The following is a 15,215-nucleotide window of genomic DNA, read 5'->3' on the forward strand; positions in this document are numbered from 1 at the left end:
TGAAGCTGTAAAGGTCAGATCTAGTTGTGCCCATGTGTAATTAATAAAGGGTTGTGGAATGTTCTCAGAGTGGTAGAGTTTGACATAGAAAAGGTTACTGCTTTGCCTTGTGCCCTCCAGGAATATATCTGTTGTTATTAGAATATATCAAAGCATCTGCCCAGGAACCAGAGGGTAGAATTAGGTCAAGAACTGTGTGTAAAAATCCCCTTGCCTTCTTTTAAGTAAACCAAAGTAAACTGAGGAAGAGAGGAAAGAGTGTGCAGGTAAATAAAATGGAACAAGGAAAGATTTTAATTCCTGCCAGCTACAGCACAAGCCCTCTGAATTCGTCCCCTCCTAATGGTTCTCTGCAGTCACTCTTTTATCTCATAGCAATCCTCTCACACCCCTTTCCTCCTTGCCTATGAGCTGTTCATACAGGGACGCAATCTGCACAGCATGGAATCTCACCTGGCGCTGTCAAGGAGGACGGTCCTCTGAGTCATCAGATCAAGGAGGAGTTCCCAGGTTCTGCTGATGCAGATTTTTATGTGATAGAAAGCATATTTCAGTGTCCAGAATATGTTTGCATATAGAGTACTATACTTAAGTACTGTTTTAATCAGTAAACTCAGAGCATAAGCCTAATACAAACTCTTTGGAAGATCATGTTACTTGTGCCACATGAAAATGCACGTATCATAATCCTCCAGGAGCGCAGGTAATTTCTCTATATGCTTATTCCCTGACACATGATTTTCTTTTCTTCCAGAACTCGAGGCTTAGTGCTCACATCTCGAGCTATTTAGCTGCTCCACCTTGTGGACAGATTGTACAGTTCCACAGGAGCAGGCTTCAGCTAAAGCATAGACAAACCCAAGAGCTGCCCGCGGTGCTTTGCAAGCATTTAAACGATGTCATCCTAAACTGGCATAAAGGCTCCTGGATGAGGGTTTTGCAGATGCTCAGGATTTGTAATTTCAGTGCAGTGGATTGTATCCATCTTGCACATCTTCATAAGTGATGGCAGAAAATTGAAAGCCTTCTAGATTTTGCCTTTCCAGATCTGTCTTGAAACAAAGAAGAGCGTAATTTAAAGTCTCTGAAATATTTGGTCTGTTAAATCTAAGTGCTGGTCCCTGCTTGGAGGGCTGATTGCCTCCAGCTGGGCAGCCTGCGGTGTGATGTGCCACAGCCTCTGCCAGCGTGGAAGAGCTGATGGGCATTTGGCATTTCCAGCATTCAAAGTATTTGTTCATCTTATATCTGAATGAGAAAAAGAAGGAAATTTCTGAAGTCACGGAATCACAGAAATTTCCCCCCCCAGAAAACGTGGGGGACTGTGAAATATGGAGTAATAGCATGGGCAGGAAAAGCAATCCCATTGTTAGTGCAGTACTTAATAGTTCCTGGCTCTCACGTGGCAGGGTACGACTCAGTCTCCTCAATGCTGTTAGTATCTGGTAAGTATACAAGCCAGAGCAGACTATAAAAGCTGCTGATAATTGTTTGGTAGGGGCAGTCTTCCATACATATTCATCTGCACTTTATGGCTTCCATATGAATCTGGACATGATGCTTCAGTGCAGAATTGGATTGCTTTTCACTGGAAAACAAAACAAGAAACCCAACAGGATATAGCTCTTCCTCACCTCTGCCATGCTGGCTGAATGTTATGCAGAGAGGCAGTGCTGCCTGGGGCATCGTTGGATTGCCAGGACTCAAGAACAGGGATACCAATTTTTCATCTATAGAATGTCTTTGTCTTTGTGAGCCTCTGCTGCTCTTGCCAGCAGCTGTTCTTGTTTTCTAGTTAGACATCGTGTTCCATAGCACAGAGTTTGGTCTTTGCTTGTGGGTGTTGCCAGGGGCTTTTGGTTCCAGTAAGGAACAAAACAGGTAAGAAGCCATCCAAATTAAGCAGACAGAGGGGGAGGAGAGGAAGAAAAAAGTGGGATTACCCCCCAAAAAAAGATTTGGGGTCTACCTTCAACTTCTGATCATATATGGCTTTGCAGGCAGCTCTCCTGTTCCCCACTGGGCAGTGATCAAGCTCTGCATTGAGCTGCTCACCCTCATCTGCAGAGCTCAGCCTTCATCCTCCAAATGTGGCAAGAGCTGAGGACAAATGAAGGGCATATCTCACGCCCCCTGGTGCTTCCAGGACCACAGATGAATCTCCGGAGAAGGAGATTTATGGAAAAGATGTATTTAATACTATAAACAGGGAGAGGCTGTTAGATATTTTTTTGCTGTAGTTATATTGGTGAGCCATGAAATTGCCAAAAAGGAAGGTGAGGTTTTCATCTCCTCTACATGGGAAATCCTATTTTGCATCCTTGGAGGCTTCTTGAACGTTTTGTATGAGAACAGAAAGAGGTAAGAAATGATACTTCCAGCTTTTGGGTTGGGCAAAAGCTCACAGCATCTGGAGAATGACGTTTGGAGGAAAAAACCTAATTCAACACAAGAAAAGGCATTCCACCACATTGTGTCCATTTCCCTTCCTCTGACCCTGCCAATAAAGTGTTTTAGGAGTTTCCTTTATAATACTGTAAAGTGATCCTAGTTCCAGGCAAGAGGACTTTGGTAGTCTGTCCTCCTCCTTCCAACCATGAGCGTTGATGTGTTGCATCTGTTCTGGAAATAAGAATGCAAACACAAGCCATATTTTTGCATGAGCAATGGCTTGTGTTATTGACAACTGTTTTAGAAAATGAAAAATCTGTTTGTAATAAGAGTCATAATAGGTTTGTTATAACTGTGATGGTCGAAGAACATAAACAGGTCAAGTTTGAGAAAGGAGAGGCAACAGCGTCTATTACACCGTGACAGAGAGACATGCTTTGGAGTACGAGTCCATCTTCAGACTGCTTATAACAGCACTCAGAAATCAGATCTGCTCTTAATTTTCTCTCGGATGAGTCTGGTTTTGCCTGAGCTGCTAATGGGTGGTTTTGTTGTGTTTGTGTTTTTCCTCAGGAGGCTAATGAATTCCCAGCAGCTATTTTGGTCTGAAATGGAAGGGAGGACAAGTTCTCAGCAGATCTTTACCAATGCATGGGGAGGCAGGGTCAGCATTGTGCTCTTTTGTTGTGGTTCAGCTTTTAATAAAACCACAATGCTGTATTCAAAAAATAGTTTAGGGCAGGAAAGTGAATGTATGTTCATGATTTCAATGCTGGTTGTGAAAAGCATTCAAAGCAACCAAGCAAATAGTGACAAAACATGCCTTCTTGATTCAGTAAATTAGGGCATTATGCAATTGATGGAGGGATTGTATTTCAGAAGTGCCTGAAAGCTCTTCCTTTATTTAGGGTCTCCTCTATACAACCTTGACTGGACAGATTTCTTATTCTGGGGGAAGAGATTAATTTACAGCTAGAAGACTCTTCTGTAACATCCTATTGGCATTTTTTGCTCTTAGGGTGACTGGTCTGAATATCAGTTGTCCCCAGCTGGAAGTTCAGGTGGAAGTGATGGGGCCCTTGCAGGTACCAGTGTTTGGAACAACTAAAACAAGTGATGGGAGGTGAGCTTGGTCCCTGTGCAGGGAGATTTTTAAAAGAGGAGATAAGGAATTGTGGAAATGAATAATCAGAAGGGAAATATAGGAAGGTTAATATTTTATCCCATGTTATGGCTTGTTCTGGCTAGGCTGAGACCTGTGTAAGGACAATTGCTACCTACTTCCAAGCAAACTCATCTGAGTGACAAACTCAGTGAGCAGTGTCTCTAATGAGAGCTAGTCTGGATTTACACTAGGGAAGCTTGATTATAGCGTTCAAGTTCATGTTGCTTGACATTACTTTGAATTGCTCTGAGACTTTACTGTCCTCATGTAGAAGTTACTTGGACAAATCATCTGTCAGATCTAGGAGATGTGATTCATCCAGTGAAAGTGTATTTCTGTTAACTCTGGTCTTGCAGGATTTGTTAGCGAAAGAGCATTCACATACCCGTAGGAAATAGTAGGGAGCTGCCCATCACATTGTACCAGCAACTCAGGGCAGCTGACAGTGCATTCAGCTTTAGCACGGTGGGTTAAATAAATAATTGACAGGCTCTTTTTCGCTGAAATGGAGAAATGAAAGTGGCAAATTTGAGTTTGATGGCATTATTTTGACAGATAGTTGAAAGAGCCATCATCAGCCTTCCCGTGGTCTGCATCAGAGGGTCAGAGGCAGCTGCCACTTCGGCTCCCTTGTCAGCAGCCCCAGGTAGCCCACTTTGTGTGGGGTAGTGATGCTGGAAATCCCCAGCAGCCTGTTGTCTGAAGCAGGCTGCTATAAACAGAAAATACAATTAAATTATGTTTGTTAAATGTCCACAAGGTGGCACTTGGCATCTTTTTTCCCCTCTCTGAATCCTGTTTTTTATGCATATTGTAATACTGAGAAATAATTTTAGAGATGTTGAACCCATTTTAACAGCAGTCAAAAAAGGGGCAGCAACAGCTGCTTACTTTGCTTTCTATTGCAAACATGAAAATTGCAGTTGTTACAAACCTCAAAGTGAACTTTAATTGGTATTTTTGTTTGTTTTCTTAGTTTTTGTTCATCATCATTTTTTTGTGATTGGATGTCACTGTGTTTGTGTGGCAAAGAGGAGGGAAAACAAGAACTTGCTTCCCTTGCTTCAGTTCAGAGGAAATCTAGCAACGCATCAGCTGCAGCCTGGTCTAATCACTTAGCAGACACGTCCATTTAGCAGCAGCAGTGCTGGTGATAGGTAAAATATTTCCCATTAACATTTTCCCATTATTCATATGGAGGCAGTAATAGCATACCTGATGAGAAAAGACGCTGAACTCTGGCTGTTTTCAGGGGATGCCTCATTCTAACCCATTAAAAGCTTTTCCACTGAATTTATCATCTTCAGAAAAGACATTTGTAGACAATGGGGATGGCAGTGTGATTTATTTTTCTCTCCCTTTCATGCTGGTTTCAGAGCATGGCCTTCCTAAATTTTGTCCCAGTGCAACATTCCTAGGCCAGAGTAGTAGTGTGGCTTAGTGCTGTGCCACAGCCACTCAGGGTGCTGGGCTGCCAGGGACCTGGTGGAGTCACCACGTGTGGAGGTGGGTATGGCACTGGGGGATATGAGTTGGTGGGCACACTGGGGGTGGGTTGGTGGCTGGGCTAGATGATCTTAGCGGTCTCTTCCATCTTTCTGATGCTATGAAGGGATGCTTTATTCCTGTGAGGACAGGGAGGAAACCAGCAGTATTTGATTCGGGAGCGTTTGCACTGCAGCTCCTTTAGTACATAGCAGTGCCTTGCCTGAAGAACAGCACTGACGTGTCTGAAAGTTTTCAAAGCTTTTCTTTTTTTTCCAAATTCAAAGGAATTATCCTGCCAAGGATAACATTAAAATAGCATCAAAGACTCAATAGCAGTCTAGAAGTGTCAGTCATCGTGGCTGAGTGTCAAACAGCATATCGTATGTTCTGCAGTGATGAGAAAAGGCCAAGAATAGCTGCTGCCCTACAGGAATCATCCTGTCCCCTGACCGGCCCTGTGATGTCCTGCTGCGGCTTGTGAAACCTTGTGTGTTCCAGTTTTGTGTGGACCATCTGTACCCTGAGGTTCCTGGTCATTTCTCTCTTCATGGAGAGCTCCAGAAGCTACATGCTAAAGAAGTCTTCGTTCTTAGGAGCACGTTTAACGTGAGGCAGGAAAGCAGGCCACAGCTATCTCTGCTGCTCACTGAGCTTAGGCTGAAGTAAACCTCTTTGCAGTCTTTGGTGCCCCTTGCCTGCCAGAGGGGCTTACTGCTCTTCAGGACCCACTGCAGCGGCCATCACTGTGCCATGCAACTTGCTCTGCCCACAGCCCGTTTTGTTCACTGACTGCTAGTAGCACAGGTAGTAGAGGGACAAAGGCTTTGTGGATGAAGCTTTGTTCTCATCTGTCAGTGACAAAGGACCCATGGTGTGTTCCATTCTTGCTGTAGCACACATACGAGGGCTTCTGCAAAATGCTCTGTGCTGCCAGGTGCTGGCATGGGCAGAGACCAGCATCTCCTATCTGCTCTGAAGCTGCGGTGCTGCATCCATCTGTTTTACTACTGCTGCCTACGGCAGTGGCTGTACTTATCCTTTAATTACTTTGATGCAGTTTGAGTTTTATTTTGGTTGGAGTGCATAGAAGCCCATACAGCTATGGCCTGTTTACTGCTTAAAACATTCTGTGACGGCTTGATTTTAGTTTCTTAAATGCTGTTGGCACTTGCACTCTGAGAACAGGGGTGAAATGACATTCTCTGTTCAGCTCTGATGTTTTTTGTGGCTTGAGAATCTCACCAGCAATAGACATTTATAGCTTTATTTCCGTAAATCAAGTAAACCCTTTGGGCATATAGAAGGTGTTAATAAGCAACGTTTTGAGGCTGAGGAGGAATTTTCTAGAAGTTTTTTTCAGGGGCACAAGGAGGAGTCTGTTTAAAGGGTCAGCAAACGGCCGTGGCTGTTTGTCATCTACCTCTCCAGGAGTTAAAATCTGACCCACACTGCTGCCAAAGAAAGCATGATCTAGTATCTTAAAACACATGCTAATGCTTACTGGACTATAGCATACAGAAGAAGGGTTTATACTTGCATCTTTTTATACTTGTGACATGCCATTCCTTGGGCTTAGAGCTGTTCAGAAAACATGAAATTAGATTCACTTTTCCTAATCACATTGAGGTTTTGTGCACGTGGCTGAGAGTTGGCTTCTTCCTCAGGGTTTGCCATTTGAGGCCTCACCTCTGTTTGACAGGAATATTGCCAAACACAACCCAGATCTGGGGCAAGAGCTGCTGTGCCAGCAGATAGCTGGTTGTTTCCTTCCAGACAGCATTAAACTAATCTCTGCCGTGAGGTTACAGATCACCGTGCTGCAGGAGATGACATACAATGAAAGAAAAACAAAACTGAATTCTCTGTAGCAAGTCTCACAGCGAGCCCTAAATTACTTGATAGGGTTACCATGCATGGTTACACTGCTGCTACTTCACCCTAGGGCTGGCTGGTCTTCAGTGAGGAGATAGAAGGAACCATTTCAAGCAGAGGTAAATATTTTTATTCTTTCTATAAAAGGAATACACAGAGACAAGCAGTCTAAACAGATTCAGGCGATAGTAACAGTTTTCATATCTGCAGTTAAAACGTTCACTCAGAAAGTACTAAAGTTGTGCAGATTTGTCTAATGGGCAAAATGGCAGCCGGTACGAAGAAAATAATGGTGGGAAATGCTACGTTGTAATGGCACAGTTGGTCAGATTTATGGAAAGATCTGAGATGCTCTCACAGTACTTGTTTCTGTATGCGAACTTCTCAATGGCTGTGTGATTTTTCTATTGGCAGAAAGCCTTTTCTGGTGCAAGCATGGATTTGTGATGGTCATCCTGTGCTTTTCACTTCTGAATTGCAGGTAGTTCTTGCACAAGTTTGCATAGTTTCCTTTTTCTTTCATTAATCTGCACACTTCTAGGAAGTTATGCTGGGCAGAGAAGGCAGAGCTCTTGTCCCACCGTGGCATTTCTGCCCAGGAGGGGTCTGCTGCACCGTGAGTGCTGGCAGAACAGCAGAAAGAGTCAGGGATCCCAAACCAGAGGCACCGCAGCCTTACAGGTCTGCAATAAGGAACTTGCTTTATAGACTGGTTTTGTTTTGCTGTGGGTTCAAGAGTAAGAACTGACCTGCAGGGTAGAGAACTGTATGTTAATTTTCATGTGTCCTGCAGCATTATTTCCCCTTATCCTTATAACTTCCCTGAGCTTTGGGATTTAAAGGGGTTTATCATAGAATCACAGTTTAAGATCTGAATGAGTTTAAGATACTCTTACTCTTAATATATGCATATGTATTGATAATATGATAAGTCGATTTAGGAGCTTGAAAGTACAGGTTTTAAGCAGTCAGATGTTTCTTTTCTGACCTAGTCTAGGGTAGAAAATGATTAAAGATCAGCACGGATTCAAGGCATAGAATTGGAAGAAGTTCTGATAAATTGTATAAAAACATAATCTCACACCCTTCTAATCAAAGGGAAGTCCCAGAGAGTTCAAGATGTCTCATTGCTTGGGATAGAGGGAAGTTACCAAACATTTTCTTTCCTAAAAGGTTAGGAAGGCTGTTCAGCTCCAGCAGCTGCCAGCTTCAACAGACCAAGTCTAAAACTGCAGTTTCTGTTCTTGGGCAGCATATCTCATAGAAAATGATTTGATTTTATCATGGAGATGCTTAGCAGTGCTGAGATACCGTACTGATGGGAGCTGTACAAAGATCTGAGAACTGCCAGCGAGGAGTTTGTTGTGTTAATTGGACGGTGATGCAGTGTTAGTGAGAAAATGTATTTTGGGTTCAGCATCATCTGCGTTTTACTCATCGTGCCTTAAAGTGCTTTTTGTGTGCTTGGGATGCCAATTGGAGGTACCGTATGCAGAGGCCTGCACTGTCTGAAAATCAAGCCCTTGGTAGATGGGACCACCTCAACTGCTCTTTAAAAACAGGAAGCTGACAGCCAATCCAATGCATGTACTCAATACTTGCTGTGTAACAGAGTTATTTTAGAACTAGGAACATCCTTACATAGAAGGGAACACTGCGGGCCCTCTCTTCCACTGTGGGTGCTGCACTATTCTTGCTGCTACAGTATTTGTATCAGTTCTTTTCTTTTTCTTTTGAATCACAATAGGAACGACCCTTTGTTTTTCATGTAGGATGGCCCCGGGGTATTCTAACGCTGGTAGGGCAGTAAAGCTTACAGAGGGATTTTCTGACAAAATACTTGTGCACAGCTGCATAACATAAATCATTCCTTTCAGTTTCTGAACATTACATGTTTGTTATATGAAAGTTACTGCTGTTCTTGTCTGACTTTAACAAGGTTTGGGGTTTTTAGTTTGGCACAAATAACACTGCTTTTCAGTTTTATGATCGTGCTTCCCATACCCTAACAATTACATGGCCTGAGTGCGAGCAAGTCCAGGTTAGGCTGCCAAAATGTTTGTATTTTCATAACAGTCAGCTCATATTTTACAAATAAAGAGTGTTGTCCTTCACTGATGTTATTTATTTGTCAACGCAACTGGTGCCGATGCTGCCAAAAATAAGCTATAGCAGAAGGGAATGCAGCTAGGGGGATAAGAGTCCTCTCGTGGGACTAAACCCATTATTTTCACTTTCATGTTTTGCCCTTTTTCCACGTGGCATTGCAACGCGAAGGGATCTCATTACAATCCTTCTGGAATGAATCGATTTGCGTTGCCTTAATTAAAAATACCAGAGTAGGAGTGGGTGACCACTGCTGCATCTGTTGCTGCTGATCCTCCATCTTTGACAGGCAGCTGGGGATCTCTGCGTTTGTGGGTACACTGTCAGGCATGGTGGCTCATCTCCAGGGCCTTCTGTAGGTCACATTGCTCTGGGCAGTGGCTGTTTGACAACGAGCTGCCTTAGCGATAAAGAAGCAGTGAATAGTGTTTGAAAACCCTGCTTACACTGAGAATGGAAAATATCTCCTGCTTAAATCTGGTTTAGAGAAAGAGTGGAAAAGTCTCTTTTTTTGCAAAACAGGGAGTTCCATGCTGTATTTTATTCTAGGAGTACTTAATTGCTGTCCGGAAGAGGAAGAAGCTATTGGCAGGAGTGCGTTGGGGGGGGTGTGATTTTTCAGGGTATTAACTGAGATTGAAAATAATCTTTCTGTTGTAGTTTAAAAAGGGAACTTAAAGTAAATCAGGAAGAAATTCCTCACTGTGAGTGTGGTGAGACACTGGATCAGGTTGTGGATGCCTTCTCCCTGGAAGCATTCAAGGCCATGCTGGACTGGGCTTTGAGGGAGGTGTCACTAGGTGGTCTTAAAGGTCCCTCCCAACCCAAACCATTCAACGATTCTACGTACATAATAAAACACTGCATTACCTGTCCCCTCGGAGGTTTTGGCTCCTGATCTGCATATTTGTCATTTTGTAAATGGTTTTATCTCTGGCTAAGGATAATGCCTTTCCATATATTCCATAAGTAAAGAGGATGAACTTCTGTTAGGCTGCTCTGTTCTACATTACTAAAAATAGTTACAGAATCCAGGTGCAATATTTATATTTATACCGCAAGCACTTTTGTGATGTTACTTCTGTGTTAAAGTGTTTCTAACACAACATTAAAAACAATCATTTTTCTTTCAGATACTGATGAATACAGACCACCTGTTTGGAAATCTTATTGTAAGTATCTCAACTTTTTGTTTTTTACAAGTTAGAATTAAAAAAGTTTCAGCCGGGTGCCTTGGAAAAAGACTCATTTCGTTTTCATCTGAGTGTATGGGAACCACTGATTGAGCACCTGGAGAAAGGACCTGGTCAGTCCTGGGAGCACAGGTGAAGGCAATTCAGCAGTGTGACTGGGAGGAGTAGAGCCTGGCTGCACCTCTCCTAGACCCCATTTAAGGGTTGACTGCCACTGAGAAAGGGTCTCTCTCTCAAGATCTCTTCTTTGTGGAGAGACCTGCAAGCCTAGGTCTCTGGATATGGGTGAGCATTCTTTTCCTGTTTGTCTCATTTGCCATTTCACGGTGCTAATCTTTCAGCTGTAACATCTGAATATGAGTTTAAGAAGCACCAAAAGCTTGTGTATCTTCCATGAACCTGAGCAGCGCTGCCTGTTTGGGCATCTCATTCCAGGCTGTAGTCAGGAATAGGAGCATCCAACCTTTCTTAATGCTAGACCTTAGCTAGTAGCTTACCAGGAGCTGGAGGCTCAGATAAATATGTGTTCCTACGCTGTCTTGGTTCACTGCAGCAAACCTTTCCCATAGCTCAGAATTAAATGCACAGTCACGGGGTTTGCTTGTATTTCTCTCTCCTGATGGATGAGGGGAAATGGCTTGTTTGACTTCCCTAGTGATAATTGCAGCAAGGAAACTGATTTTGAAGTTTGAAGTGCATGCATCAATTAGAGGAGAAGAAATGCGCATCCTGTTTTGTCACTTAACTAGTCTACCTGCTGTGCTTCTGGCTGGAAGATGAGAAAAGGTATTGTCTTCTGGGATGAGGATTTTCTTTCCAGAAAACCTTTTCAAACCTGCTTGAAGTAAAGAAGGAAACAATTCACAGCTTCTGGTCAATTTCTGCAAAACATGTTGGACCTTACTCTGTGGTTCTTAAAATTGAATGTAGACAAGGGTCAATGCCATCAGAAATGGCTTTTTCAATGGACGTTCGAGGATCTGGGTGCTAGGCAAATAAAGGATCGTTCTGTGCCTGAGATGAAGATTGCTGTTTTTTACCTGTGTGTGCTGGTTTTCATCAGTTGCATAAATCCCTTTTGTGATACTGATACAGAAGGGTTAGATTGATTTTTAGTAGCATCAGGAAAAAAAAAACATTGGCTTATTTTTGTTTGGAACAAAGGAAGTCACTTTTTCCAGTTGATCTTATGATTGCCAAATCGTTGGGCAATTTGCCATTTTTTCCATTCTCATGTAATTTTGCACATTAATACGCTGTTTGTCAGTGGAAGAACCTCATCATCAAATGAGGAGAGTAACCACCTCAGCTCTTACAGGATGAAGTAATGTATGGTTTTGTTTCCTGAAGAAAGTGACAGCACACATTGTCAGCCCTCTATGTTAGTTCCGATGTTTGAAAGATAATTTAATTTAAAAACGTTACAATTCCAAATGCCTGTTTTATTGGTTATGATCCTGTTCAAATAATAATTTGGTGTTGGCAGCCTTGTTTTGCAGGTGACTTATCAAGCCAAACTGGTTTCATGATAGAAGTTGACAGTCGCTCAGCTGGTATTAAAGTTGCCACTGGCTCCTATGATTTAGTTTGGTTTAATGAGTCTCATATGACAAATAAAAATATTTAGAAGATACTAGTAAGTGTATGTCAAAATTTAGGCTTTAACTGCTTTCCCCTGCTATTTGACTCCCGATGTCCTTAGATCTGCAAAAGTAAAGGCCATTTTTTTCCCCTTGTTCAGAAATGTCACCATTGAGTAGTGGCAAAAGCATCGGGTTTGATTCTGCAAAGTTCTGAATGACTCCTGTACTGTCACCGTATTTCCAGTGAGCAAACAGGGGTTCGCTCCTTGCAAAAAGTGTTTTAGCTGCCTGATTTCACATGTAATAAACTTTAATTTGCATTTATCCTAATTGCGTCTCTGATCTGCTTGGCCAGAGACCCTCTAGTGCTTGAATAACTAATCGTAAAAATAATTGATGATCCTGGTTTGGCTGGAAATACTCTCTGCTCTGACATCTTGCAAGTGATTTTGTAACCTTAATACCTGTGTATTCTTATTAAATCCATTTTAAATGGAAAATATATATGAAAAAGCCTAACAGGTTCAGTGATTCGGTATTAACCAAAATGTAATTTTTGCCTTTTCTCAGTGTATCAGCTACAACAGGAAGCTCCCCATCCTAGAAGGATAACCTGCACTTGTGAGGTAGGTATCATCATCATTATTATTGTTTTGTAGAGTCCAGTAATTCTGAGTCTGTATGTAATGTTGTGCAACTCAGACAGCGCTTCATGGGAGATATGGCAGTGTGATCGGTGTGACTGATAATCAACAAGCAGAACTGTAATACCTCCTTGCATTCTGTTTTTTGAGTCTCAGTACTTAATGCTTTTCAACACTAGTTGCTAAGCTATGCAGGGCCACAGCTTTTAAGGATCCAAATAGAAATCCTCTCAGCAGGGCCCTTCTGAGATGCAGTGATACAGAAGCACCTGCCCCTGAGGCTGGGTGTTGTGACAGACCCTGAATTGCTATCACATCCTGCATGGTGTTGTGGCAGACTCACACTTCCTCAGAGCTGTGGTGCTGGCAGCTGTGGCTGGTATAATTACCCCTGCCAGCAAGGGTCTGCTTGTGTCTGCATCTCTCTTGAAGCTTCAGTTAGGAACCTGGGAAGCATTAATTTCAGTTACAGAAATACCAAAATGTTAGGCTTGACATGTGAACAGTATTACAGAGCATAACTGCGTAACCACTGAAAGTTATTACATTGCTGCAATAAAACTTAAGCATTTTTATCATGTGCCAAGAAAAAGGAAATTAATCCTTGCAATATGTTAGTCATTTTGACGTAGTATTAAATACAGAGGGACACAGCACTGTCAGGAACATTAATAGCTTGCAGTTTAGATCAGAAAGAGGATTACTTTACACAATTAAACAGGCGTTTTGCTGTCATCTTTTCAAATGCCCAATTGTGATTCCATGAAATAGCCTGTCAGTTTTTAAGATAAAAGGTAGAGATTTAACAGAAACAAAGTATTTCATGTAGTGGAAGCACTCCTGACTTCTGTTAATTTGATGGTTTTGTATTTTTATGAGCTACGTAACAAAAGCTGATTGCACTTAAGCAAGACTTAGCTCAAGGAAATAATGAATTAATTTTACAAGAAGCATTGTAGCCCTGGGTGATGAGAAGTCACAAGCAAATTTTACACAGCGTTCTCCATCACAGTGTTCTTAGAATGCTAATAGGCATCAGCTGGGTGAATTCAGGCAAATAAGCAGGGATACAAATGTGTGTGTTTGCTCATACAAAATGTTTCCTCCCTCTGGGGTGATGGATCCTTCAGATCCAGTTCGGTCTCTTTGCAGGATCGAGCAAGACTTATTCGTGCAGGGCAAATATAAAAGTATCTGGATAAAGTTTATTCAAATACAAGTCACAGCAACCACTATAATTCTCTCATGTTACTGTTGATACCATTAGTTATAAATATAAAAATTGATCAGGTACTATAGAGGCAGCAAATTGAAAAACTGAACCAGTTGAACTTGAACGTAGTGTAAAACTTTCCTTGTGCAACAGAAAAGGAGACATTCTGTGTTGTAAAATAGCTTCATCCCAGCCCTTGAACTTCTGAGCAAACCAGTGTCTGCACCATGAGCACTGCTGAGGAAACTGAGAAGTAAAATCTGCAGTGTTTAGAAATCAGTAAGAATTGAGCTAAGTAAAAAAGCTATGGAAGAATGAGTCAGTTGCAGACATTTAGCTGCAGAGCAGCACATATTAAGTATTTTTTTTTTCCTGTTATGGTATCCATTCATCTGGAAAGAAAAAACAAAATAAACAACAAATGTCTTTGAAGGTTATTTTTTCCTAATGAAGGTAAAATTGAAATAATGCATTGCAACACAGGTAAGTGTTTTTCATTATAAACATTGAACAGTTTTTGCAGCTGCTTCAGATTAGATGTGGAAATGTATTCATTGAGCACTAACATGTTTAACCTTTCTCTGTGGTCTCAGCCTCTCCTGCTAGTGTTGAGCTTTGTGATCTGCTCTTTCTCAGCTGGGTTACTATTAGCAGCCATGCATGAGCCAGTGGGGAGCGGAGTCTTTTCCTAAGTGGTTGAATTATTCAGCTGTATAAACAAATTCATAAATATTAGGAAGAGAATTTTGGTCCAGCGAACATCAAAGAGGTCAGTAGGAGGGAACAACGTGTAATTTGGTAAGGTATTAGCACTTAAATTGCTCCCCTTGTGTTACTGTATCCCACTTGTTGAAAAAAAAAGCAAGATTGATGGTTAGAGGAATTTGTTAACGACTAATTGGATGTCGCACTTTAGAATAAAGAGATCCCACTCTTATTTGAGGTGCGAAGGCACGTAGTATGCAAGCGCTGATACTGAGAGGTGCATTCAACAGAATGACCTACTTAATGTGAAATGCTTCTCAAATACAGAGAGTTTGAGCTGCTGCACCAGTTTTATATCAGAGCAACACGCAGATGAGTGAAGTTACACTGAGCTAGAAAGAGCAATGCTTCCTCTGGGCTTTTTTGTTGTGTATGTGCCGTAGAGCCAAGGCTTTTAACTCTGTGTGATGTTAATTTGTAAACTTCAAAGTTGGTGATTCCATAATATGGTAAAGGTGTTAGATTTCTGCATGAGACTTGCATCAATATTACAATGCTGTTTGTCCAGTTAATATTATATTATTTCTCTCTCAAGTTTCTGTCTATTGTGTGTATTATCTTCTATATACATGTGTGTGTGCATATGCAGGCATATGTAGGGCATTCTTAACTGCCATCTGAAGGCATTTCGTGATGCGTTTTAAATAATTAGGAATAGAAAGCTATCTAACAGTCAGATGGAGGAGATACTTAAGATCGCTGCCCTTTCCTGCCCTATAGCAAGGCTTCATCCTGATTTGCTAGTAGTAAGCAAGCTGTTAAACAGTGTCTCTGCATAACCTTGTGAAAATGGCC

The 15,215-nt window shown here is 41.8% G+C and overlaps 1 protein-coding gene across 2 annotated transcripts in view; it reads left to right on the forward strand.

Moving 5' to 3' along the window:
• Positions 1–15,215, forward strand: part of CHN1 (chimerin 1) — a 73,786-nt gene that overhangs the window by 3,126 nt on the left and 55,445 nt on the right. Inside the window, exons 2-3 of one of the 2 annotated variants that reach the window (XM_015868432.1) lie at positions 10,156–10,194; positions 12,369–12,424. In XM_015868432.1, the coding sequence (XP_015723918.1) occupies positions 10,156–10,194; positions 12,369–12,424 (95 nt within the window). Of the gene's footprint in view, positions 1–10,155; positions 10,195–10,481; positions 10,501–12,368; positions 12,425–15,215 lie in introns of those variants that run through there. The other variant, XM_015868434.1, reaches the window with a different exon arrangement.

The sequence above is a fragment of the Coturnix japonica genome, chromosome 7 (assembly GCF_001577835.2).
Source record: "Coturnix japonica isolate 7356 chromosome 7, Coturnix japonica 2.1, whole genome shotgun sequence".
Lineage (NCBI taxonomy): Eukaryota > Metazoa > Chordata > Aves > Galliformes > Phasianidae > Coturnix > Coturnix japonica.